General features: G+C 35.9%; 3 protein-coding genes, 2 long non-coding RNA genes and 1 other non-coding gene across 15 annotated transcripts in view; 3 read left to right on the top strand and 3 right to left on the bottom strand.

Annotated features, from left to right (window-relative positions):
* Window positions 1-19,765, bottom strand: part of LOC117603023 (uncharacterized) — a 124,770-nt gene extending 105,005 nt beyond the window's left edge. For both annotated transcript variants that reach the window (XR_013063192.1, XR_004581113.2), the window contains exons 1-2: window positions 18,823-19,765; window positions 18,456-18,530 (exon numbers count right to left, since the gene is read on the bottom strand). This is a non-coding gene — a long non-coding RNA (uncharacterized LOC117603023). The remainder of the gene's footprint in view (window positions 1-18,455; window positions 18,531-18,822) is intronic.
* Window positions 140-211, bottom strand: TRNAC-GCA (transfer RNA cysteine (anticodon GCA)). Its single transcript has one exon. It is a non-coding gene; the product is annotated as a tRNA-Cys (tRNA).
* On the top strand, window positions 669-13,566 carry LOC117603010 (uncharacterized). The gene is made up of 15 exons (XM_034321696.2): window positions 669-849; window positions 4,990-5,325; window positions 5,650-5,984; window positions 6,924-7,200; window positions 7,417-7,665; window positions 7,824-8,248; window positions 8,455-8,716; window positions 8,788-9,782; window positions 10,100-10,930; window positions 11,037-11,425; window positions 11,515-11,853; window positions 11,935-12,011; window positions 12,250-12,404; window positions 12,610-12,680; window positions 12,808-13,566. The coding sequence occupies exons 2-15, from the start codon at window positions 5,120-5,122 to the stop codon at window positions 12,967-12,969; spliced, it is 4,773 nt and encodes a 1,590-aa protein (XP_034177587.2). The 5' UTR covers window positions 669-849; window positions 4,990-5,119; the 3' UTR covers window positions 12,970-13,566.
* LOC117603012 (cyclin-dependent kinase-like 4) lies at window positions 13,996-21,359 on the top strand. Of its 7 annotated transcripts, XM_034321703.2 has the most exons (7): window positions 16,258-16,406; window positions 16,481-16,622; window positions 17,746-17,935; window positions 20,070-20,417; window positions 20,483-20,749; window positions 20,826-20,984; window positions 21,057-21,357. In XM_034321703.2, exons 2-7 carry the CDS (start codon window positions 16,573-16,575, stop codon window positions 21,201-21,203), a joined length of 1,161 nt encoding a protein of 386 aa, XP_034177594.1. In that variant the 5' UTR covers window positions 16,258-16,406; window positions 16,481-16,572; the 3' UTR covers window positions 21,204-21,357. The 7 variants fall into 7 exon arrangements, with proteins under 7 accessions (XP_034177592.1, XP_034177596.1, XP_034177597.1 ...); XM_034321701.2 differs by lacking the exons at window positions 16,258-16,406; window positions 16,481-16,622 and adding an exon at window positions 13,996-14,184 and having other exon boundaries at window positions 21,057-21,359; XM_034321705.2 differs by lacking the exons at window positions 16,258-16,406; window positions 16,481-16,622 and adding an exon at window positions 14,102-14,184 and having other exon boundaries at window positions 21,062-21,154.
* A 135-nt stretch (window positions 21,360-21,494) lies between these two features.
* On the bottom strand, window positions 21,495-22,095 carry LOC117603020 (uncharacterized). 2 transcript variants are annotated; one of them, XR_004581108.2, is made up of 2 exons: window positions 21,958-22,095; window positions 21,495-21,839 (listed from the first exon to the last, which is right to left on the bottom strand). It is a non-coding gene; the product is annotated as an uncharacterized LOC117603020 (long non-coding RNA). The 2 variants fall into 2 exon arrangements; XR_004581107.2 differs by having other exon boundaries at window positions 21,944-22,082.
* Prosalpha5 (proteasome alpha5 subunit) lies at window positions 22,065-24,093 on the top strand. Of its 2 annotated transcripts, XM_034321711.2 has the most exons (4): window positions 22,065-22,194; window positions 22,560-23,120; window positions 23,361-23,507; window positions 23,856-24,093. In XM_034321711.2, the coding sequence occupies exons 2-4, from the start codon at window positions 22,560-22,562 to the stop codon at window positions 23,958-23,960; spliced, it is 813 nt and encodes a 270-aa protein (XP_034177602.1). In that variant the 5' UTR covers window positions 22,065-22,194; the 3' UTR covers window positions 23,961-24,093. The 2 variants fall into 2 exon arrangements, with proteins under 2 accessions (XP_034177602.1, XP_034177603.1); XM_034321712.2 differs by lacking the exon at window positions 23,856-24,093 and having other exon boundaries at window positions 23,361-23,740.
* The last annotated feature ends 133 nt before the right edge of the window (window positions 24,094-24,226 follow it).

Below are 24,226 nucleotides of genomic sequence, written 5' to 3'. Positions count from 1 at the left end.
AAAGTAGAGAACTATGAAAGTTCTCCAGCTCAGTTAAGCGGGGATAGAGCAATCGATCTTAAAATTTAGCTGGTAATTCTTTCTCATTACAACAGAAAAAGAAATTAAAAAATGCAATAAGGACAAAAGTAAAGATCTTAGGGGGCACCCGGGTTTGAACCGGGGACCTCTCGATCTGCAGTCGAATGCTCTACCACTGAGCTATACCCCCAGTTGTAAAGTAGTTTCACGAACTTTGATTTAACTATTGAACTATATTTACATATCTATAAAATCATTTTTTATATACCTTTCGTCCATGCAACGTATATACTATAAGTTCTGTTACTTTGATTAAAAACAGAAATCACAATATATACTACTTTATAAACAAAATCGGAAATTCTCAGAAGTGAGTACATTATAACCAGTATCAAACAGTAATATAAAATTCTTTATGTTCATCAACGTATAATTATTAATTATTTAAAATCTTGAATAAATGAATGTCTCTTTTCCATTGCTATTATACTATCTAGTATACATCAAATATAAACCAAAAGTGTAAATTACTTTAATTAAAGATAAGTAGGTGGAAATAAAGAATAAGATTTTCCAAGAATGACAAAATAAATGTTTCTGTCTCTGTTGATACGTTACTGAAACGGTGGTAGCTAAGCAACCCTTACATTAACTGGTCGCGGCAGCAAAGGGATGTCAGTGCGCGTCCCACCCTCGCGTGGTGCGCTACACAATTTTCGAAACGTACGAACCTCATGGACGAAACATTAACCAGTGTCCTATACGTGTTTCAAGATTGTCCAACGCGATGGAAAATGGTCAAAAAATAGCAGTGCAATTTTCCACAAAGTAAGATTTAAACCTAACATAGCTTTTCCATGTAATATTTAATACAAACAATTTACATTTGTAACTATAAACGCACGTGTAAATGCTTGTAAATAATGATCCTTTTTACCTTTAAGTAAACACATCATTGTAATAATATAATAAATAAATGCATTTTAAAGCACATTTTGAAGATTTTTATTTTACTGCTTTATGCACTTGCAGCTTAAAATTGTCAATTGAAAAAAGAAGAAAATTAAGTAAATTATTATACTATTATAACAAATACTATATTCTAATTATAATAATATAATTATAATAATGATACAGAAAATATTTACAACTTTAAAGTTTTCAATGACATGAAATACAATTGATAAATTTTGGGTCACTATAAGATTACTGAAAAATACAAATTAATATATGATACTAAATATCAGATTAATGTAAAATATAAATCTTCATTATGTATGCTAAAAAATCAATTTAGCACTACTAATTTTTTATTTCCACTAATTTCATAAAACATTCTATTCATCTCAATAGTTCATTGCTTACTTCGTTACTATAGTTTTTCATTTTACATGTATCAGAAAAGATAAAAATCGTTTCAAGTTTTCATACAAGTTAAAGAATAATGTACACGAAAAGTATCTTGATTTAAAAGAAAAATTAATGAAGAAAATTGCTTTAAAAACGATAAAGACTTTTTGTGCCCCTAATAAAGGTACAGTCATAAGTCGGATGTAAGATCAAATAAGATACACGTTTATACGATCTTTTAATTCCCTTTGTGACCTTAATTCAGCGTGAGTAGAACTCCCACGTGTTATAAAACCTAACGTATAGCCACAATATTTAAATGAAGCGCTCAATTCTGTGTTGATGATTTCACAAGTTTAATCAAGTTTAATCAATTAAAGAAACAATCGCATAAAAAAAATATTGCCTGTTTCTACTATTAATGTATGGCTTAGGTACAAGTTGGGGTCAGTTGGTCAACATTGATTTCTAAAATTTGCCATAACTTTGTCAATTTATAGGGTGCACGTAGAAAAGAATCGATACGTATACTTTCGGGCTAGTAGTACAATTGTATTCATGTTTTGCTTCCGATCGACTTCGATCGAGGATCATCGATCGGTCACCAATAAACGTGACGAATCAAGCATTGTTACTGCACGGCGCACGTAATCTCACGTGAAACTGGAGATGTTATCATTAAATATTAACGACGCGCCATCACGAAGACCGAAGGCCTCCGAGAATTATTAACGGAGCAATAACGATCGACGTGCAGCACAGTGAATCAACGATATAACGATTTTCAGTCATCGCCGTGTTACGGCAACACGTGCACACGTGGGTTCGTCGTACGTACACTTAGGTGCAACGTAGATTTCTTTCGGTTAAGAGTAAATATAGAAGAGCCTTCACTTGCCTTCGATTTTGAAAGGAGTTAGAAAAATTACAGGGAAAACTTACGGAGATCTTATGGAAATCCTAGGGAACTCTAGAAAGAGGCTAAGAAGACTTAAGACCTTAGAGGTCTTAGAAAGATCCTAAGGAGATCCTAGAGATATCCTAAAGAAACCTAAAGAAAACCTAGAAGAAACCTTAGGAAATCCTAAGAAAAATCTAACGCGACCATATGTACAGCATCAAGTGTAGTAACTGTCTCTAGAAAAAGTTTTTAGAAATATCTTCATATGTAGAGAAATTTATTTGTTATTAGAACAATCATTTTTCACAAGAATGACTACCATGCTCGATTCTGTACATTATCATTAAACACCCGTCACTTTGTTAGTCGATTCACTCTTTCAGGTGAAACATTCCTGGAATTTAGGATGCACTTTCCTTCAAGTCACGCTGCTTTTATAACGATTCAGACTTCTCGATCCTGCAAGTTCATCGAAAGTTTTATTACCCTTCAAAATCTTATGAATCATATTTTTCAAAAATTCGTAAATGTTGTTTCACGTAAACTATTGCATTCACACTTGGAACGCGAGACAATAAATAACACTTGTCATAAATTAAAAAATTTATTGAAAAAAAAATCTTTTTTAATGCAAAATTCAGGTTCCAATAGAAATCGACTTGTACTATTACTCTTATTCGATTCAACTTTTTTCTTTTCAATTTTCTAGTCTCTGCGCTTTGCACTTTCTTAGTTATTCCGAGATCGATATGTTGCAATTCAGGCGGACAAAGAAGTACATTCGTGACGGTAACTATTCCGTCACAGGTTCTTACGCTCAACACGCCGTTAAGAACATATTATAACACGCGTATCACAAATTCCTAGCGGCTTTCCGTTTTCTGAAGCACGCATTTCCCGCAAATTTATTGGATCAATTTATCGTCGTTTATCAAGGTGAATTCTTCTGAAAGGATAGATCACAGCTCCGAAACTACTATCGATTCTCACCTGCTACCGTTCCGCACATTATGAGTTGGCTAGAAGTCTGGTTCCGCGATAGCGTGACACGTGACGGGAAACAGCCTAAGAACGTAGACACTGCTGTTTAAGAACGATGCTAATATCGTTCAAAGTGCAGAGAAAATTGCTGCGATAATATCTGCTTTGTTCCAAAAATTAGGAAACTGTTTGCTTTATACCATGAATTAAATAAGTATTGGTATAACTCAGTTAGCCTTCCCTAGAAAAAATGGCAACGTTCCGGACTTCTCTCTCTGATAGGTTCCCCCCATCCCCCTTTTCACGGTCCTCCTCGGAGGTTTCCCCTTTCCCGGACTCCCGTCTGTCCCCGAAAGCGGTCCCGAGATGACTGACGACGTATGGGAGGAGGCCCCCTGTATATAAGTCTGTGACTCCCCACCACTTACGTGTAAACATTCACGTTATTTTTTCTAAATTATTTTTAATATTAACACCAAAATTAAGATTTCAATAAATCTTAATCCTACTCTGCCTAATAAAAATTGTAATATTCTTCATTTTTCTTATCTTAAATAAGAAATGATCAGGATTTTCTTCTATCTGTCTTCTGAATTCTCACTCTCGACAGGTCACCCGTCCTAACAATTCCATTTAATTGTGATTTCCAAGGGCATACGTCGACAGCTGATGGAAGTAATTTCGTTTAGTGTTGCTGTGCCAGTAGCGTGCACACTTGTCTGCCGCTTAATTTCTTATCAAACTTCTTTTTCCTTGAAAATCAATCGATTCGTATCATCCTATTTTCCTCGTACATATGTACATACACGTGGATGTTCGTCAAATTTTAGATAGATATCCTTTCGTTACGAAATGTAGCTAACCAATATCACTCAACGTCAATCATTTTTAACGGGAGAGGAAGGAAAAGAATGAAAATTGGTCTCACGGTCGACCTTGCCACGAAATCTAGCAATAATAGTTCTCTAGCAGTGATAAGTGTTGTGGCGTTGGGTTTCTATGGTAGCGAGTGACCTGGTCAGTCCACCACGTGGTCAGTAACCGAGCCTTTAAATTCGGGTCGAGTTTAGTGATAAACCCCTGATGGTATCTGCAATTGTGTCAGCGGTTCTTGCAGGAACGAGGCCTCGCCGTCAATCAACTCATCATTAACTACACTATCCTCTATTTTTACTTGCTGAATGAAATCCCTTGGAAAACTGGCATGCCGATCGATACCTACCCCCCCACAACTACTGAAATACTGAAAAACTGTACGCGTTCGCTTCTTTGTCATTCAAGAGATATCCGGTGAATCGCATTGCTGTATCACTGCGGATGTGTCTAACCGTATGCAGGGATTATTATTGGGACGGTTTACAAGGCGTTCATTGTCAGTCACGCAGTGACTGTGTTTACTACTGACGCGCCAGTAGATTAAGCGCCTTCAGTCAGACGGTAGTAATGGACAGTAGTAGAATAGTAAAACTGATGTGAAATCAGTGAGTCCAATGAAAGCTTTTATTTTCATTCACCGGAGATTTGAATTCTGATCTGATTTTATCATGAGGATATAAATGAAAAGAAATAAGTTTTTGAAAATACCGTAATTAAAAAAAATCACATAGTTTCAATATTTTCTAACCGATTGACTTAACGAGCCCTCCATCCTTCAACCTTTCAAGGGTTAATGTAAAAAATACACATACATGATTAGGTCAACGAAGAAGGTTTACATTGTTCAATCTTTTTCTAAGCACTGACCCAGTTCACGGGTAAAGGAACCGGACATTATTCTCTTTGGCGCGATGAATTCGATCGGCCGAGAGGGCGAAAGATGCTTTCACGCGAGGTCAGACCAGTTGTGAACCGGTGCCAGAGACGGGCATGGACACTAAGACTCCACCGATCCCGTTGAAGGTCCAGGAGAAGACAAAACCGAGACACCAGGAAAGTGTGGCCGACGTGTCCTTGCCCCCGCTGACACCATACAGGAATCATCGTCAGAAACAGAAAACTCCTGGTACTCAGTGGTCGCGTGATATACCCAGCGCTATACGTTATCAGGATCATCAGAGAAAAAGGCCTTACAGGTACACTTTCCCCCTCGATCGATATGCATTTCTTCGTAGCTAGTTTAGAACAGCTTTTCTTATTTTCCTTCGCGAGTCGAAGGAAAAATCAAGTCGAAAAATATTGAACCATTAAAATGCATGCTTTTCTTTAACTAACTGTACATTTTTATAATTTTGCTTATTTTTAAAGAAAATGGTAAAAATTTTCAAATTTAAGAAAAAATCATCTTGGAATGTTCAGAAGATTCCTAAAGAAAACCTGAGTTTCATTTGATCACAATTATCCCTAATTTTGTTACATGATCGTGCTAAAAACCATGAAAAGGTGAAACATTTTTCCAGAGTTCTGCAAATCGGCGCGACACCCTTGATGCATGCTTGCCAACAGGGCGACAGAGCAAGGGTGCTGAGACTGTTAAAGGAACAAGAGGAAACGATCGGTTACAGAGATCGCACTCTGAGGAGCGCATTGCATTATTGCATGGATGCTGGAACCGGAGGTGCCGTCGCCTCGGCGGCGCCGGAACTGGTGAACGCGCCGGACGCCGAGGGGCACACACCGCTTCATCTAGCAGTAATCGCAGGCGATACCCAACTGGTAGCTGTATTACTAGCAAACGGTGCCGATGTGAACGCGAAGGACTTGGAGGGTCACAGTGTCCTTCATTGGGCCACCGGTACTTAATTTCCCATTATCCATACGGGGTCACGCAAATATGCGTTTCGAAATTAAATGTAAATTAATCCCTCGCGTTATTACGCCAATTTGATTTTGTTGGTTCTGTGTCAAGGTCGGCATACCATTAGAATTTATGGTCATTTGTGTTAAGTAATTCTAAGAATTCATTTCTCTTTTTACATGCCTGCTTTTTATTAAAGTTCCTTATTTTATGGTCGTAGGTTGAGATTATTATTCAAGTTGATGGAAAAAAATATTCGTGAATTAGATTCGATTAAAGGTCAATTGATAAACTGCTGAGCTCACGATTTCTTCCGAAACTGTGAATTAACCATGGTGCATATCTTTTCCATAAATCTCCGATAAAATAAGGGGTGTATTGGTCAGTTAAAGTTAGTGGGTCAGTGGAGGTGACGTAATTCCGGTTCGCCAAAGAACACGCAACACTCCTGCCGAGATAATCCACGAGATTGACCATAGTCGTCCTTGGTGTATACAAATGACCAAAGATTTATTACTGCACGCCGGAATCGCCTCGCTCTTGCGTTCGCTCGTCTGATAGAAAAGAAAGTTTTTATCAGTGATTTCATCTGTGTAACTCACGATTGTCTTAATTATGAGAGCGAAAGCAATTTGAGCGATGAAAGGAAGAAACTTCTTGTCAGATAACATTTCCGACCTACTTGGTCACTGGTTTACTGCTTAATATCAGCGTGTCTTCGACGTGTTCTAAATTCAAACTGATAACATCTTATCCTTAATTATTGCAGATGCTAGATATTTAATTTAAAAGATTCTCAATCAGATTTGCTATGTACAGCGTTGAGTTTGAAACTACATCGTCCCCTTAGTTAATTAATTTTTCTTATCAATACAAAGTATTGAATAATGTATTTCTAGCACTTACAAAAACATGAATTTTGCAATTGTTGTCTAGTGTGTGGAGAAACAGAGTGTGTTCGGTTGGTACTAGCAGCGGGTGCTCGACCATCAACACCTGATCTTCGCGGTGGATCTCCTCTTCATTACGCTGCCCAATGTTGCGGTGCAGCCGCTACTGCCGAACTTGCTGTACCGAAAAAGGTCGGCTTGAAGGTTCTTCAAACCCTTTTAGAATTTGGTGCCGATGTGAACGCGAAAGATGAAGACGGAAGGCAGCCAATTCTATGGGCGGCAAGTGCTGGCAGCGTTGAAGCCGTGTTAGCTCTGGCGAGGTAGAATTTCATTTCCTCGATGAAAATAAATAATTTTTCTTTTTCTTTATCATTTATAGTCTTTGGATATACGTGGACTGTCAAAATAACAGATGTTGAAAAGTAGGTACTTATGTCGAAGGCTGTATAGTTTTAATCTTGTTTCCGATATTTTCAACAATTCTTCTTTCTCTGAATTGTTAAACAAAATTAATTTCAACAATAATTGAAATACAGAGCCGGTGGTTCAGCTGCCGCAGGAGCTGCAGACAAGGATGGCCTGACGGCTCTTCACTGCGCCGCATCTAGAGGACACGCGAGATGCGTCGAGGCTTTGGTGAACCTCTGCGGTGCTCATCCCGATCATGTAGACGATAATGGGTGCTCGGCTCTGCACTACGCCGCCACTCTTGGTCACGCCGATGCCACGGCTTTGATTCTCAAATTAGGAGCCGATCCCAATCGTCAGGATCGAAAGGGTAGAACGTAAGTGTCGGCAAGATTTAGAAACAGTTGAAAAATCATCGATTTTCAAAAGAAATTTCAAAAGAAGATTCACTGAGATCCAAATGCATCGGATTTCTAAACTTATATTCGAAATGGAAAAATATTTCAATTAAAGATGAAAATTGAACACATTCCAGACCAGCGCTTTGCGCAGCAGCCAAAGGTCAACTAGAGACCCTGAAGATCTTGGCGCAACACGGTGGATCACTTTATGCAAGGACAGTACGAGGAACCGGCGTCGCCCATGAAGCCGTGGCATCGGGTAGAATCGAATTAATAAAATGGCTGGCGAAAAAACGTCCAAGCACCTTAGACGTCGCTACACACGATGGGAAGACACCTTTACACGTGGCGGCTCTTCATGGACATTTGGACGCGTGCAAGGTTCTCTTGGATAATGGTGCGAGGATCAATGCGGTTCTTCGAACCAACAAAGGCAATCTGATGACTGCATTGGATGCCGCACTTTACAGGGGGCACAGGGACTGTGCGAAATTAATTCAAATGCACGGAGGTACCACGGCGCAGCAGCTGAGGATGCAGAAGACTGTGCCGAACAAAGGTCAGGTTAGGTACATACTAGTATGTCCCGACTATTCGGGTCGGTTCGGAAAACATCGGGTGGACTCGGGCGGGTGTCCGATACAGTGATTACAAAAATATGAATTTAACAAAAAATGAAAACATTAGATGTCTACTGAATTTTTATTTTACAGCTATTTTAATACATTATCTTTTTAATGTTCTTTTTCCTTCTATTGATTTCAGTATTTGCAGCAAAACTGCGAATGAAACACATGGACAGTAGTAGCGATACCGAAAGCAGCCCTCGTAGACGAAGCTGTAGTCACAAACTGCCAGGACTGTATTACGAGGAACAATGGATAGAAAAAAAGAGAACACGACGAAGAGGAAATCTTAGGAAATTAGCTCGTCAGGATAGTCGTAGTTTCAGCGAGGAGGAAGTTAGATTATCAAAAACGTCTTCGAAGAAAGATCATCAGAGGAGAGCTCGTAGTGAATCGGCAAGGTAAAAATTATTTAAGTTAATTGAACTGAAATTTTAACTGCTAAAGTGAAATAAGGAACTAAATATTCCAGATACGACGAAGACCACAAGTTAAGAAGAAAAAGAAGTAGAAAACGATCAACAAAAAGCAGACACGATTCCAGCGAGTCATCCATAGAATCAGACAGCTACGACCACTTGGAGGATACGAGGCAAAGATTCGAAAGTAAATCGAGCAAAAGCAATGGTACAGAAGAGAGGGAAGAATTAAGAAGAGACGAAGAAGATGACGAAAGCGTGAGCGACGATAGCCTAGAAGTAGTGGTAGTAAGAAAATCCTTAGAAAAGAAGTGCGAGAAAATGGTGTCTGGAAGAAGATCAAAAACTCCGAGGGAAAGTTCGAAAGAGATAAAATTGACGAAAACTCATCGTAGTACCAGAAGAAAATTAAAATCGAGCAGATCGAAGACCTCCGACAATGGCGATAGCACCACTGATCGAATGCAATCCTTCGACAAAGAACATGGGTCAAAAGAGTCCGAATCTCAGCCACAAGATACTCCAAGAACATCGATGGAGGAGGATAAAACAAATGGAGGGAAAATAATTGAAAATCGGTATCGTAGGGATGTGACTGATAGTACTAGTCAAGAAACTGTTGAACGCGTTGTGGTGACCGCTATGGTGCACAAGGATCAAGGTCCAGATACACCGAAATCTATAATAGAGACCTCGAAGGAAGTCACTTTTGATGATAGACTAAGAACGGAAGTAATTGAGACGGAACAAGTGACCAGAGACGCAGGTGTCAGCAAAATGGATGACATTGTTGAGCAAAGCGATGAATCGCGTAGCAATCTTGTGACGAAAGCTGCTACCTTGAAGAAGGACGTGGAAGAAATGAGGCAACAGGCTATATTGGAGAAGACACAGAGAGAAGATACGAAACGGGACCAAAAGGGGGATGTAAGAGGAGATGGGGATGATGATGGTAAAAGGGGTGAAAAAGATGGTGATCGGGATCAGGATAAAAAAGGTGTGTCTTCGGTGCAGGAAAAGGAGGTGCAAGAAGATAAGAAAGAAAAGGGTAAAACTTCATTTCGGGCAATAATCAGCTATTATAGTAGTCTAAATAAAAGATTTTTATACAGAGAGGAACACTTAAATATCTTCATTATTTATGGTTTCATTATGAACGTAATTAAAATTTTAATATTTTTAAATCTCAAAACTTTAGACTGTTAGAATTAAAAAATCCTGGATGTTCTTTTATTTTAGAACCATAGAACCTTAGAATCTTCGAATAGTGAGGAAGGTATTTAAGTAGTCCACTCTGTGGACTAACGAAATAATAAAATTCTAGCATTTAAATGCTGTCAATTTTCTGTAGAGTCCTCTTTCCAGGCAGGTTAGACGCACGCGGAACAACCGAATCAGAAAGTCCCTCGGATTCTCAGCAACAACCGAGTCAGCAAGACGAAGCTTCTTCTAAATCAACAAAACCTGACGAAAATCTCGACCAAGATTCTCACAGTGAAAAAACCGACTTATCTGAACGTACGTCCAGAGAAGATCAGGATGAATCAGAAGAAACAAGTAAATCGAGTCAGAGGGATGTCCAAAGTGGAGCTACTACGCCAAGAACAGTTGTGGAGGATGTTCCGCCATCGGAAGACGAAGATAGAAAATCTACATCAGAAGAATCTAAAGGTAAATCGAAGCACAAATCAGGCACAGTTAGAAGGAAACCATCGATCGATGAAACAAAGTCGAAATCCTCGTCTTCGAGGCAATCGGATGAAAGTCCTAAAAAGAGTGACAGCAGTCGTAAACGAAGAGAACTTGGTAAACGACGTGAATCTTGTACAAAGAATATCTCCGTGAAAGTTTCGACAGATAAAACGAGGAAATCGTCCATAGAGGAAACGTCGGAAACTCGACAAATTGAAGAGAATTTTGTTACCGAGAACGTTACAAAAGAGACACCAGACAAAGATTCAAATGAAAAGGAACATGTTCGTTCAGCTCGTAGAAAATCGGTTGAGTTTTCATCAGTATCGAAAGAAGAAGCAGAGGATGGGTCATTAGGTATTGATACACCGTCTGCCTCAAAGAGAAGAATGTCTACTGAGCAGGAAGCTGTTCAAGGATCGTCACAGGTGCAAACAACTCAGGAGGAGGAAGAGGAGATTAAAAAGACTAAGAAACATCCCGTGGAAGATGCACTGACGACAGGTGATCAATAAACTTTCAAAAGAAGTTTAATTTCTATAAAAGCACAAATTAATAATTTTATACTTTTTTGGGTTTATAATATTCGTATCATGTTGCATATTTTTAGAAGGAGGAAATTTTCGGTACATCGACGAAAGTTCATCGAGTTCCCCGAAATCGGCGCAGGCCAGACGATCGAGACCTTCCACAGGGAAAATTAGGAAAAGCGGACGATCTAAATCGTCGACGAAGAAATGCTTGTTCGAAAGTTCAGAGGAACGTTCTCCGGATAGAAGCGCGATAGTGGCAGTAATTGAGAGTCCAGAATGGGACGAAGAGGATGAACAGATTGAAAAAGAGATCAGAGACGCCATTGGAGAGGACGCTGAACACGAAACGGAACCGGAAGAGGACAATGAAATCGGGGTTGTAAGAGTTTTACCGAGTACCAGCGAAGAGGAGACCTCTCGAGGTCCTGATACCTGTAGAACTATAGCAGGCGACTCGTTACCTCAAGTAAATAAATTCTTTTAAATTCAAAGAAATAAATATTCATTTATAAAATTTTCAAAGGGTTAATTTGTTTTTTTAATTATTTCACATAGGTGCAATCTGGTACCCGTACTCGGATGATCCGTGTTCAAAGCCCCCAAGAAAGTGGAAGTAACCGATTACAAGGAAGGCAACGTCGTGACAGCGGTGGCAGGGACAGTGGAATAGAACCCAGTCCAAGAGTATCGAGAATACCAAGAAGACGAATCATGAAGTGTTGTCCGAACAGTGCTAGACAACAGACTCTTAATATGGACACTATAACCAGAGATGTACAGATTAGCTTGCGCCGTTATCATCTCGAGAGGAAGATTTTCTTTCAATTAATGGAACTAAAGAGACTACAGATACGTCATGGAAGAGCGAACGAACAAGTTTTGGTTAAAAGACAGGTATTAATTTGTACACCAAATACTTAAAAGTTAAGTACATTATATTCATGTTAGCTAATTATTGTTGTGTATTTTTTATAGGTGGATGCATTCCATAAGGCGGGTATGTCTGGACCCACCCTCGGAGTAGCGAAATACGACCAACCCCTAACATTCAGGTTATTATTTATCAAATATAAAAGAGAAAAGTGGAAAATAGTAATAACAATTATAATTTGTAATAAAAGGGCTCTGTACAGCAGAAAAGATAAAAATCATTTTTGGAAGTACATACTGTCCTTCGCTCACAAGAAGTTTTGTAAGCGACAGTAATTAATTACTGGGCTACAAAGTAATACAAAGGCAATTGATAAAATATTAATGACCTAACGATGTTTAATGTTTTCTTTTTATCAGACACTTTGAAGCCTTTCTTTATGATCAATTAAGAAAGCTTCAAAGAAGACCAGCTACCCCAGACTTTTGCACGGAAGCGAAGCAATGTACTCAAAAAACTCACCGCTGTCATCACGCTACAAGTGCATACACGTCTTTCCCTGCGTATACATATCGTACGTTTTAGTGGCTTGTTAAGAAAAATGAATTTCAGAATTCCATTTCATAATTGTTTCTCTTTTAATTTCTACATTGTTTAAATTATTATTATCATTTTTATATTGAACAACTCTGAAATGGAATACTGATCGCGAGAATTCAATTCAAAAGATTTTCAAAAAGAGTCAGTTTCCCTATTGTGATTGTAGATTATAATTGCAGTAGGTGGAGGAGGCCAAGAACAAGCGGATCTTCTTCCGAAGATAGAGAGCCGTGGAAAGGGACAAATGACGGTAACAAATAATCGTTTTTATTGATATAATATACTAGATGTTTTACGTGACAATTCTTGTCAGCATAGTTGGTAAATATAAAATAAATATACGTGAAAAATTTCTAATTATGTTATTTTCATTACAGGTGGAAGTAACGCACGGGGAAGAAAAGCAAATAATAGCTCTTCCAACTGAGAAACTAGATCGTACAAAGAAATACTACGTAACATTCACTGTCAGAGGAGAAGCCTCCGAGGAAAAGTCAAAATCGTCGCATGGTATCCAAAGAAATGCCAAAAGTGTTTAAACTGTCTTCAATCATACTACAACTTCCCATTTCAACGATATCAGCTGCGTATTTCTATACTTTTCTACACAAATTTTTTAATCCTTTGTTACAGTCGCGATAATTAAACTCAGAACTCATCATCATAATTGCAATTCTTTTATATCGGTCTTTCTACGAATTTCAGCACCGATTTCCTAACGAAATATCGTTACTTTTTATATCATAAAAAGACCACCAAAGAATTTAATAACTGCCACAAGAAAAAAAATTCATACGAATAGATAATATATTCTATGTAAAAATGTTAATAATCTTACGCCAAAACATTTTAAGGTTTCGCTTTTAAACAATAAAAAATTGTAGGAGGAAGACAAATCTTTTTGTATAATCGTTTAAATATCAATCGATCAGTTTTATGTATTTTAATTACTTTAGTTATTTAATGTTTTTTTAATGCTACGTAAGTTATATTTGTAAATCAGAAAAATGGACAAGTTCATTATACGTGTACAATAGTAAATATTTTGTTCTTGCAGAAGCAGGGACCATGTGGTAATTAACGTATACATGTTCTGTATATTTGTGTAAATGAGACCACTGCAAGTAACGTGTAACTCTGTGTAAAATAAATAAAAAGAAATAAAAATTATAATTCATTTAACCATGATCCAAATTTTTCAGTTCCTATATATTAACATTAATAAAATACTATTATCAATGTTCCAAAAGAGATTACAAGTGGCAGTTTACATGTTACATTCTAAACAATGAATAAAAGTTAGAATTCAAACAAATTATTATGTATTATATGTGAGGAAACGTTATAAGATAATTATACGCCCAAGGGGGTGCTCGATGAATAACAAATGTTGCACAAGAGTGCTGACAATAGAACGTTTTATTATGATTCGACAAGTGTATTTATTCCCGACTTGTACGGAATTATCGATCTATTAGTTGTGACGTAGCTAAACAAATGGTTGAACGTCTGATCGTCTGGATTCACTGGTGAAAGTCGCTACTGTCAGTAATAAGACTACCACAGGGTGGTCTGTCAATGATGCCGACACTTAAGACGCAAATTAGAAGGAACAGAGTGAAGTTTTTAATCATGCATTTTGAGTATTCCATCAACGAGACGAGATTCCTGTGAAGAAGCCTTCGCATGGACAAATGGCTCCAAGATAGGAAGCTTTGGCTTTTCGGTAGCACACTTCCCTTGCTACCAAGGAGGTAAACACTAACGCTTTTTCCCACTCAATTAACCTTCGCACCACGAATTCAGGATTGGCAATTAAATTCCTGACCTTTCTTTCCACAGAATTATTTAAATATCTGTTCTATACAGAGCTCGGTAAAGTAGTTTTTCATTTTTGTGTACAAATTAAATTTTAATATTTTGAAAGCTATGAATTTTCTACAACTCAGACTAGCACCATTCTAATGCTTGGGAAATAAATTGCATATAACATGATAGCTGAGAATAGTCCTTTCTCATCCCTAATAGAACATTCAAGTAGCTTCACCTGACCTAACGAAAAACCTGTTACAATACCAACCTGCCAAATCGGAAAGTCACGTGGCGTATCTACCCCCTTCAATCTACCTTATACCTAATTGAAACTAACTCTTGAATAGCACAATAAGTTTTCTCTAAGAAAAATTAACTATCATTATATATTAATTAAAAATTATATTAATTTTCTATAGATCAATCTTAATAGTTGTTCGATTTTGATAAATTTATAAAGAACATTAATTGACATATTTCACATACGTCGATTTTGACGAAATTTTAACAAGTTATTTTTTATCGATCATTCTCCACGTTGAAGGGGTGACGATAGACGAAATAACCAATCAAAAGTTATACAAATGTTACACGGCTTCTGTTCCGTCTATTTCCAGTTGAAAATAATATAACCCTATTCACGGTCGTTATTTAAGCATAGACAGTACGGTAGCTTGATATCGATTGTCAATAATCAAGATTTCAACAACAACTTAAACTGACGTTTCAGTACAATTTAGTAACGCTCGGTATGTTCAACGTGAAGGGTGTTTCAACAACAGGATTCCATGAACGCCATTCTAGGATTTTTGTATGTATATTTTTTTGGAAAGGATTTTGAAATCCATCAAACGCCTAAAAGTCTACCATAAATTAAAGCACTTTAAACAAGCAAATCTTTTTCCCCTTGTAACTCACTACCATTTTATTGTAATAATTGGTTGTTTGCATATGCAGGGTGTTCCATGTCACAATTTCAAAGTATAGCTCTGAAATGGTTTAAGATAGGAAAAAATGTTATTAGGAAAAATTAAATGACGTCGAATGGAGCATCACGCGATGCATATGTCGATTGCGGAAGAATTTCAGAGATTTCAAGGTCAATTTTTATTTAATGGAACTATATACTTTTCTATATGTCAACAAGAAAGTACTTGAAGTCGGAAATTGATTAATTCCGATATTAGCACCACTTCCGGAACTTGTCAGCTCCATTTAACGTTATTTAATTTTGCTTACAATAATATAGTTGTGGTAATGGAATTAGATATCATTCTTATGACAATAAGGCGAAGTTCACTCGTCTATGAAATTCATAATGAAAAAATAATAGAATTATTTAATGAATTCAGAAGGACATGAAAAAGGTCAATAAAGTCGTGCAGTTTTAGCCGGAAGCTAATTTCGAGGTATTCTGAGTACCTTAAATCAATTCCATTACTTTTCGCTCGAGGGTAACACGCGAATTCTTTAAGGAGGCTAACAATGACGGCATAAGCCTTATGATTTTTCCACCGACCCCACGATTCACCTATAAAATGACGTCATTCTCTTATCGTGAAGAAACAATCTGTTCAGAAAAAGTGTTCTCGTTACGTTACCAAGAAAAAAACATTCTACAAATTTTTCTCATTAATTATAACTGTTTGAATTTTAAACGTGTTCCGTTTTTATTTAGACTAGATGTAGAGATTAAGTCAAAGCTGATCCAAATCAACCCACTCATCCTACACATATAAGGAACCTTCCTAAAAGTATATGCAAGAAAAAAAAAAAAATAAATGCGAGAAACTGTTATTAATCCTGGATAATATAAAATACACAGTTAAATTAAAATTGGGGTTCTCTCCATGGTCCGCTGTTCGAAGGTTAAAATTACTACGAGATAAGCGCAAAAAAATAATAAATAAACGCGATAATTAAGTACCATGCATAACCCAACCCATTAATATAATTTCTTATAATAAATTTAAATAATGAATAAAATTAATCTATACAGATAATTTGTATTAAAAAAGAAAATAATTGTCAGGGATTGAAGGGATGAAATGAATTGGTCATCGATCGAACTCGAACTTTGATATTCAATTTGACCCTTGAAATTAGCTGGCAGTGAATAATACGACCACAGAGGTGTCTTCAGCATCTTTAACCTTTATTTATGGTAGCGATGCATTTTCCGCCGATTTAAAGTGAAACATAACCAATTTTTTAAATGCGATAATTGTAATTTATTAGGAATCGATTGAAAATTGTCAAGGCCCTGGATAATCTTAATTTAGGAATTCAAAAATAGTCGAATATGTTGAATTGCTCGTATTTGATCCGGCATGGTGAACGATTTAAGATTCGCGAATTACCGGCAGCACGTGCCCCTATGGTAAGTTGATGATGTATCATCAAACATGAAATATTTATTATTCAAATATTGATAAAGGGAATAACTAAGGGCACTTGTTAAAAAATGTATACTAAATATTCATAGAACTCCAAGATTTTCTATTAGGCAAAATGGGAGATTGCGTCTCCAGACCGCCATTTCTGGCTGACTTACGTCTAACCCTTAAAAAGAAGAATAAACTAAACTATACCAAATATTTTTTCAAGTATCATATCTTATTAAAATAGACCGATGTCTCTCAATAATATTTGTATTATTTTGCCCACCCTCTATACTTGACACAAGGGTTGGAAAACATGAAATTTTTATACAAGCCGACCGGTGTTATTCGTTGTAAGGGCGCGTGCGCCAAGTTCCGATTCAAATAAAGTAAAAGCCGCAGGGGAGCTTGACCCTTGGTCACCGGCTAGGATACAGTCTGGTTTGCAACGTTTACAGTGATACAGTAGCATGCTCTTTACGCAGCAATTCACCTCTTTACCATGCCTCTCCAAGTATAAAAAGTGGGTACAAAGCGAATATATTCTTTCATGTTTTCAATTTCAATCGTCTTTTCATTTGGTGAACAGTGACTGGGATTCGTTCTTCCCTCATCAAGTCCCTTCGCAATATTTATTATTTATGTTTTATCAAAAGCTATGAAGTGTTTGTGAAAATTATGTTTATTTTATTTACTGAACCACCGATGCGTTCTGTGAAACGCAATTGTCATTATGCTTCAATGGGAACACGCGTGCTTTCGCGTGTGACTATGTACGAAGATAACATCCGCATGGAACTCATAACTGTGTCACATACAACTGTCAATTTTCTTTTGCAAAAACATTAATGTTCCAGTAATGTTCCAATAATGTTTTCATTTTGTCCTCTATAACAATTCTTACTAGACTGTAGTGATAAGTTTATTACCATTTTCTTTTTTATTACAAATAAAGTAACTGCAATATTCTATAAATTAACCTTCAGATGGCGGACCGTGTGGAGAGACCCAATTTTAATTTAATTCTGTATTTTATATTATTCTCGAACTATTCCCCGGTATTGCTTAAATTAGATGCAATATTAATTTAATTTTAATAAAAAACAATTATTTTATTCTTAGGTCACGCGCGCCGAGCAAGGCGATGGAACGGTACGAGCGATTAGCGCGACTTGGAGAGGGTAGTTACGGTGTTGTCTTCCAGTGCAGAGATCGGCAAACTGGAAGATTAGTAGCTGTGAAAAAATTCCAACAAACCGAAGATGACCCCCTCATACGAAAAATTGCGCTACGTGAAATACGGTTGCTTAAGGTCAGTATATTCGTCCTTAACCCTTTAACCCTCACAACTAACGTGCGTGTATTAGACGCTAATTACTTACTGCAATCAAACCATCACTAGGTTCGATAATACTGCTTAAAACTCTCATTCTTCACTTTCTTTTTATAATTTGACAAAATTAAATTCTTAACACTAGTTATGGATATTCATATATTAAGATACTGTTACTAAAATAAAATTATAATTAAAATTTCACACGATAAGAATTCTACTACTTGTTTTTTAAATAAAAATTTAAATAAAACACTGTTAAATATTTTTATGTTGCACCGAAATAATATTTCTATGTCCCCCGGAATACTGGGGCCCGGTGCTGTAGCCCCCCTTAAACCGCCATTAATCCGATACTGTGCACCATAATAGCAAAGTCATAATTACATTGTCATAAATGCATTTTTATCGCAATTGCCGCTATTGTCTAGTTTTATCATTAGATCATCATAGAAGTTTATAGAAACAAAGTAATAAAATGAGCTTTTAAGTTTCAAACCTTTTAATTTATCATCGTAGCTTCAGCGTTGGCAATGTTAACATCGTTCATCGAAGTGGTCACTATTCAGTGGTCCTGAAATTGAACAAACGAAATAAGATGATATATAGTATAGGAGTACGCCCTTAAGCTTTAAAATATTGTAAAAAACAAAGTAATGCGTTTCATTAATCAAAACTTGTTTTATTTGAAAGAATATCAAGAGTATTGTTTCGAAGCATAATGAACCTTACGGACATTAAGAATAAGATTCATAACCAATAAAAATCGATACTTATTTTCAAAGTATTACATCCCATTACAACGTACATATATTTTGCAAACATCAAAAATAAACAACAAAATGCAAGAAAAACTTCAAACTCACCTGATTCTACCATTTTTAAGCACTTTTTAATTCTTTTTTGACACAAACACCTACACTGTACGCCGGTTAATATATGACTGAACTTAGCGTCAATATGCAGACTATTTCACTTTTAGCTTCAGTGCGTACTCTTATCCACTGCGTGATCTTATCCCAATTTACACTACTTGTTAATCACATATTACAAAATGCTTATAAAATAATCTATGTAGAAAAGTAGCTTTCTATTGACTGATTGATTGATCGATAGCTTCCCTTTTAAAAAGAACGGCGTGATCTAGGGACAAGCGGCCCCTTTCTACGCACCAAAAATTATCGTCAACGCGCGCATGCGCGCCTTTTTTCAAACTACGTTACATCTCTCTTTTTGCCTTACTTTTGACATTTTTGTCATTTACATTTTCTCTCTATTTTTGCCATTCTCTTTCTTCTTTCCTATTTTTTTTTGCTTGCACCCCCTTTTAGTCGCCTCTTACGACAGGCAGGGGATACCGTGGCTGTATTCTAAACCCCCAGCCACAGGGAAAGTTTTCTATTTTTACTTTCTTCGCTGTCCAATATGGTTCTAGTCTTATATCTATGTGTATACTCTGAGGTGAACGACCTCTTGTACCCTGAAAACACTAAACCTCTTACTATCTGTTGTCGAATTGAGAAAATCTCTTCGAAAGTATCTTTTAAGTCCAATGATAGGTATTTTTGAATTCTCGAAGTTGAGATTCAGTTTACAGATTTTTTAAGGGAAATCAGCTGACCGTCGAATAAAAACTCATAATCTTATACGACAAGGTAGGCATATAAATCTACCGTTGACTACAAGAAGTGGCCAACGGTCAATACCGCGACGGTCAATATCTTAGCGTGTTCTGCTACCGGCGACCTAGCCTTATCGAAATAATCGGAGGGTTCCCTCCGAAACATATGCGCATTCAAACGAGCCTCCATTCTGCTCTGACATTTCGCTTCAAGGATATTTTCTTTCGTGCATAACAATAAATCTGGTCCGTGATGTTAATGATTTCCTTTCGTCACGACTTCTTGATCTCAGATTTTGCACCACTTTTTCAGGTCACAGAATTTTTAAACTTCCTTAAAGTATTAGACTACCTTTGCCAGTTTAAAAAATATTACATGTTTAAGAATTTACTTTTAAATAACAATATTTTTATCCTGCTTATATTTCGCGAGTATAATTAAAATGTAGTTTTACGAGCGTTAATTTTATTTTCATGGTTTATATTCTACAGAATCTTAAGCATCCGAATCTGGTCAATCTTCTAGAGGTATTCAGACGGAAACGGAAATTGCATCTAGTCTTCGAATATTGCGAATACACGCTGTTGAACGAGATGGAGAGATATCCGAACGGATGCCCGGAAATTACCATAAAACAACTCACGTGGCAAATTCTTCAGGGTATCGCGTATTGTCATCGATTGGGTTGCGTTCACAGAGACGTGAAACCTGAAAATATTCTGATCACAGGCGATGGTGTAGTAAAATTGTGCGATTTTGGTTTCGCACGGATGCTTAGCCCCGGTGAAAACTACACAGAATATGTCGCAACGAGGTGGTATAGAGCTCCTGAACTTCTGGTAATTTTTTCCTTTTTCATGATACTTATTAATTGATCCTAGTTATATCAATGGTTTTCTAACAGGTCGGAGATACTCAATATGGTACACCAGTCGACGTATGGGCAATTGGTTGCGTTTTTGCAGAGTTAATACGAGGAGAAGCTCTGTGGCCAGGAAAGTCAGATGTGGATCAATTGTATTTAATTAGAAGGACTATTGGAGACTTGTTACCAAGGCACATAGCCGTTTTCCAACAGAACGAATTTTTTACTGGTATCACATTACCAACACCTCAAACTCTCACTCCTCTTGAAGACGCTCTGCCTAATAGAGGGAATATCGTTCTACAAGTAAATACTTGTTTGATTCGTTGCCTTTTTTGTAATAATCGCATAAATATCTAAATTATACCGTTTAATTCAACAGCTTGACTTTCTCAAAAAATGTTTTGACAAAGATCCAGATAAAAGATGGTCTTGTGAACAACTTTTGCAACACCCATATTTTGAGAATTTTCACTATAAAATGCCTGAAGCAGAAATGGAAGAATTTGAAAAACTTAAAAAATACCGAGATCGATCACGGGTAAATATAAAAGAAAATTGTAGCAGTAAGTTTATAAATGCACGTAATTTTAATATTTTCGGTATATTTTAGAATAGTAATTACAGTCAAATGGTATTACCACAACTTCCTAAAGCTGGTGCTTCAGTAAATAGTCAAAATGAAAATCGGCCGAGAAGCTCCTCCATGCATCATCAGCAGGACTTTGATCACCTGCCTACTATTAAAGGTTGCAATTAAGCTCCTCTGTGATTGTAATATATTTATATATATATATATATTTATTTATTTAAACTTTGTAAATCTTCATTATAAATCAATGATTGTTGATATCTTTTATTTTTACCTTGCACATTTATCTTTGAAACTGAACAGATTTTGTTCTATTAACATGATTTCCATATCATATATACATATTTATTATACGTACATTGTATGTACATCTTAAAATAAAGTTTTGTATAAAATGATCAGTTGTATTAATGAAGTATAATTATCATAATATAATTCTTCTAAATAATAATCATCACATACAATACTCAACATTTTATTCCACAAATAGAAATACAAATAACACTACTTTCATTACAAATCATATTCTTTTCAATATACATTCATTGGGAACAATGTATATTTTAAATAACTGTGAAGTTTTACTCCTCAACAGATTTAGGTTTCATGTAACGATAATATAATTTTACAAAAGGATGGTACTGTCTTTCATTATCTGGTACATAATGTTTTTGCATAACATACCAACCAACATGCATACTAACAAATCCTATACCAAATACCCATAAAAAAGCACTCATTTTTAAACTATCTCTTGATTGTTATCCTAACTCTAGCAGGTTAAAACTGGCAAAACAGTCATCTCTGAAATATACAAAGAAAACTTTTAATTAATGTGCACCCAAATATATATTTAAGTGTATAACTCAATTTTATTACTCCTTAACACTATTTACAAAATTATCTACCAATATATAATTACATATAAGACCATCAAAGTTGTTTCTTCAGAAATTATAGACTAGGAAGGTAATCAATAGGTTAAATTATATGCGTATAAATATAGCAGTGACTACTATAGCGCGTTGTACTCTGTAAGTTGCCGCATTGCCGCCAGTTGTCGCCATTGATTCAAGCATCTTCGTGACTGGCGTTTGTGACAGTCGGCTTGAACTGATTTTTAAACAATTTTTATTAGAAGAATAAATCTAGTTTGAAAGTAAGTATCTTTAATTGTTAATGAATACTTAATTTTAAAAATTTGATTAATTTTTGTGTTTGTATGTTTATATTTGTCTTGTAACAGTTTTGCTATGTCATTCTTAAGTAACATTATTCCATATAAGATTATTTCGATTGTTTTTATTATTAATGACTTAACTTGAATGTAATGAATTTATAGTAAATATATTTGACACTATTTGTTATTTTACATTTAAATCAAAGTAGTAAAGTATAAATACATATGTAGTGTATTGAAACATAACCTAAACATTTCATTGCGAATACAAATAGGAAAGTTAGGTAACAATCAGATTTGAAAAGTGTTTTGATGATATGTACGTATATTTTTTTGGATTTCAGATGTTTCTAACACGTTCTGAATACGATCATGGTGTTAATACTTTTTCACCTGAAGGAAGGTTATTCCAAGTTGAATATGCTATAGAAGCTATAAAACTTGGTTCCACTGCCATTGGAATTGCAACATCAGAAGGTGTAGTGTTAGTTGTTGAGAAGCGTATCACATCTGGTTTAATGGAACCTACAACCTTAGAAAAAATTGTAGAAATTGATAAGCACATTGGATGTGCAGCATCAGGTCTGATAGCTGATTCTAGAACAATAATTGATCGTGCTAGAGTAGAATGTCAAAATCATTGGTTTGTCTACAATGAAAAAATGTCTGTGGAATCAACGGCTCAAGCTGTTTCCAATTTAGCTATACAATTTGGAGATAGTGATGATGATGGTAGTGCTATGTCACGACCATTTGGTGTAGCAGTGTTATTTGCTGGTATTGATGAAAAAGGGCCTCAACTGTATCATATGGATCCTTCAGGCACTTTTGTTCAGTTTAATGCAAAAGCCATTGGTTCTGGGAGTGAAGGTGCACAACAAAACCTTCAAGAGGTATATCACAAGGTGAGTACTAAAATATGTATTTTATAATCTTTGTACCCTGAGTTGCATTCAACTTGTCGCAGTGAAGTTGGCTACAAATTCACTAACACATTCATGCCGCGTCGGTAAGTCGATCTCGCCCATCGGCTCACCGACGCGGTGCGAATGCGTTAATGAATTTGTAGCCAACTTCACTGCGACAAGTTCAATGCAACTCAGTGTGTAAATGTTAAATTAATTATTTTTTATTTTATTTCATAGTCAATGACGCTTAAAGAAGCAATAAAATCTGCTTTGGTTATATTGAAGCAAGTCATGGAAGAAAAATTGAGTGATAATAACATAGAAGTAATGACAATGACACCTGAGAAACTGTTTCATATGTTTACAAAAGCTGAATTACAAGAGGTGATTAAAGATATTGCTTAATTTTTAGGTCATTTAAAATATACTGGTTTAATAAATCTAAATATATAAAATAATAAGTAACATAACTATGCTACATGAGCATTGTATAAGTGCAAATTATATATACCTTTTTCATTCAAAGAACATGATTTTTACATAATGATCTTTTTACATTTTCATTGTTTTAAAAAAGCTGCAATGATAGTAAACTACTGATTATGTTGTCACATCCATTTCAAAGAATCCTTTATTCTACTTCCCAATTCATACTCAAATTATAATTATCTATGTATAACCATTTTTTTTTACCACGTTTATAATCAGGATCATTCTAATTCCTTGATTTAGTTGATTGATGTTCTGCCATCGTCAAAAGAAGATTCCTTAAGATCAAGATCCAATACCTCTGGTCCATATCCATTACTCCCATCTATTTCATCCAATGATGGGTGAAAAACTGAGAAGCAGTGGGTACCTGCAATAGTGTTTGTACTTCCTATCCTACAATTGTTTCATTATTCTTCTCAAGGTAACACATCATAAAACATTTTTATAAAAGCCAGTTATATACAGTTTGTTGCTGTGAAAATATTTATGTGTGTACTTTATATTTGTGTTTAGTTTATCAGTATTCATTATTTAACAAACTTTAAATATTTCTTTTTATAATATGAACATTTTACACTGCATTATGCGTTAAAAACTTGGATTACATACAT

The sequence above is a fragment of the Osmia lignaria genome, chromosome 12, assembly GCF_051020975.1.
Source record: "Osmia lignaria lignaria isolate PbOS001 chromosome 12, iyOsmLign1, whole genome shotgun sequence".
Classification (NCBI taxonomy): domain Eukaryota; kingdom Metazoa; phylum Arthropoda; class Insecta; order Hymenoptera; family Megachilidae; genus Osmia; species Osmia lignaria.
This window is presented reverse-complemented; position numbering and strand designations above follow the sequence as displayed.

Bases quoted from the DNA above. Each gene is read 5' to 3' on its own strand.
- Prosalpha5 (XM_034321711.2), top strand. From the start codon at position 22,560: ATGTTTCTAACACGTTCTGAATACGATCATGGTGTTAATACTTTTTCA. The intron at 23,121-23,360 runs GTGAGTACTAAA...TTTATTTCATAG, and splicing joins TTCAAGAGGTATATCACAAG to TCAATGACGCTTAAAGAAGC. The intron at 23,508-23,855 runs GTGATTAAAGAT...TCCTTGATTTAG, and splicing joins CAAAAGCTGAATTACAAGAG to TTGATTGATGTTCTGCCATC.
- LOC117603010 (XM_034321696.2), top strand. From the start codon at position 5,120: ATGGACACTAAGACTCCACCGATCCCGTTGAAGGTCCAGGAGAAGACA. The intron at 9,783-10,099 runs GTAAAACTTCAT...TCCTCTTTCCAG, and splicing joins AGAAGATAAGAAAGAAAAGG to GCAGGTTAGACGCACGCGGA. The intron at 12,681-12,807 runs GTAACAAATAAT...TTTTCATTACAG, and splicing joins GTGGAAAGGGACAAATGACG to GTGGAAGTAACGCACGGGGA.
- LOC117603012 (XM_034321701.2), top strand. From the start codon at position 14,117: ATGGACAAATGGCTCCAAGATAGGAAGCTTTGGCTTTTCGGTAGCACA. The intron at 14,185-17,745 runs GTAAACACTAAC...TTTTATTCTTAG, and splicing joins CTTCCCTTGCTACCAAGGAG to GTCACGCGCGCCGAGCAAGG. The intron at 17,936-20,069 runs GTCAGTATATTC...TATATTCTACAG, and splicing joins GTGAAATACGGTTGCTTAAG to AATCTTAAGCATCCGAATCT.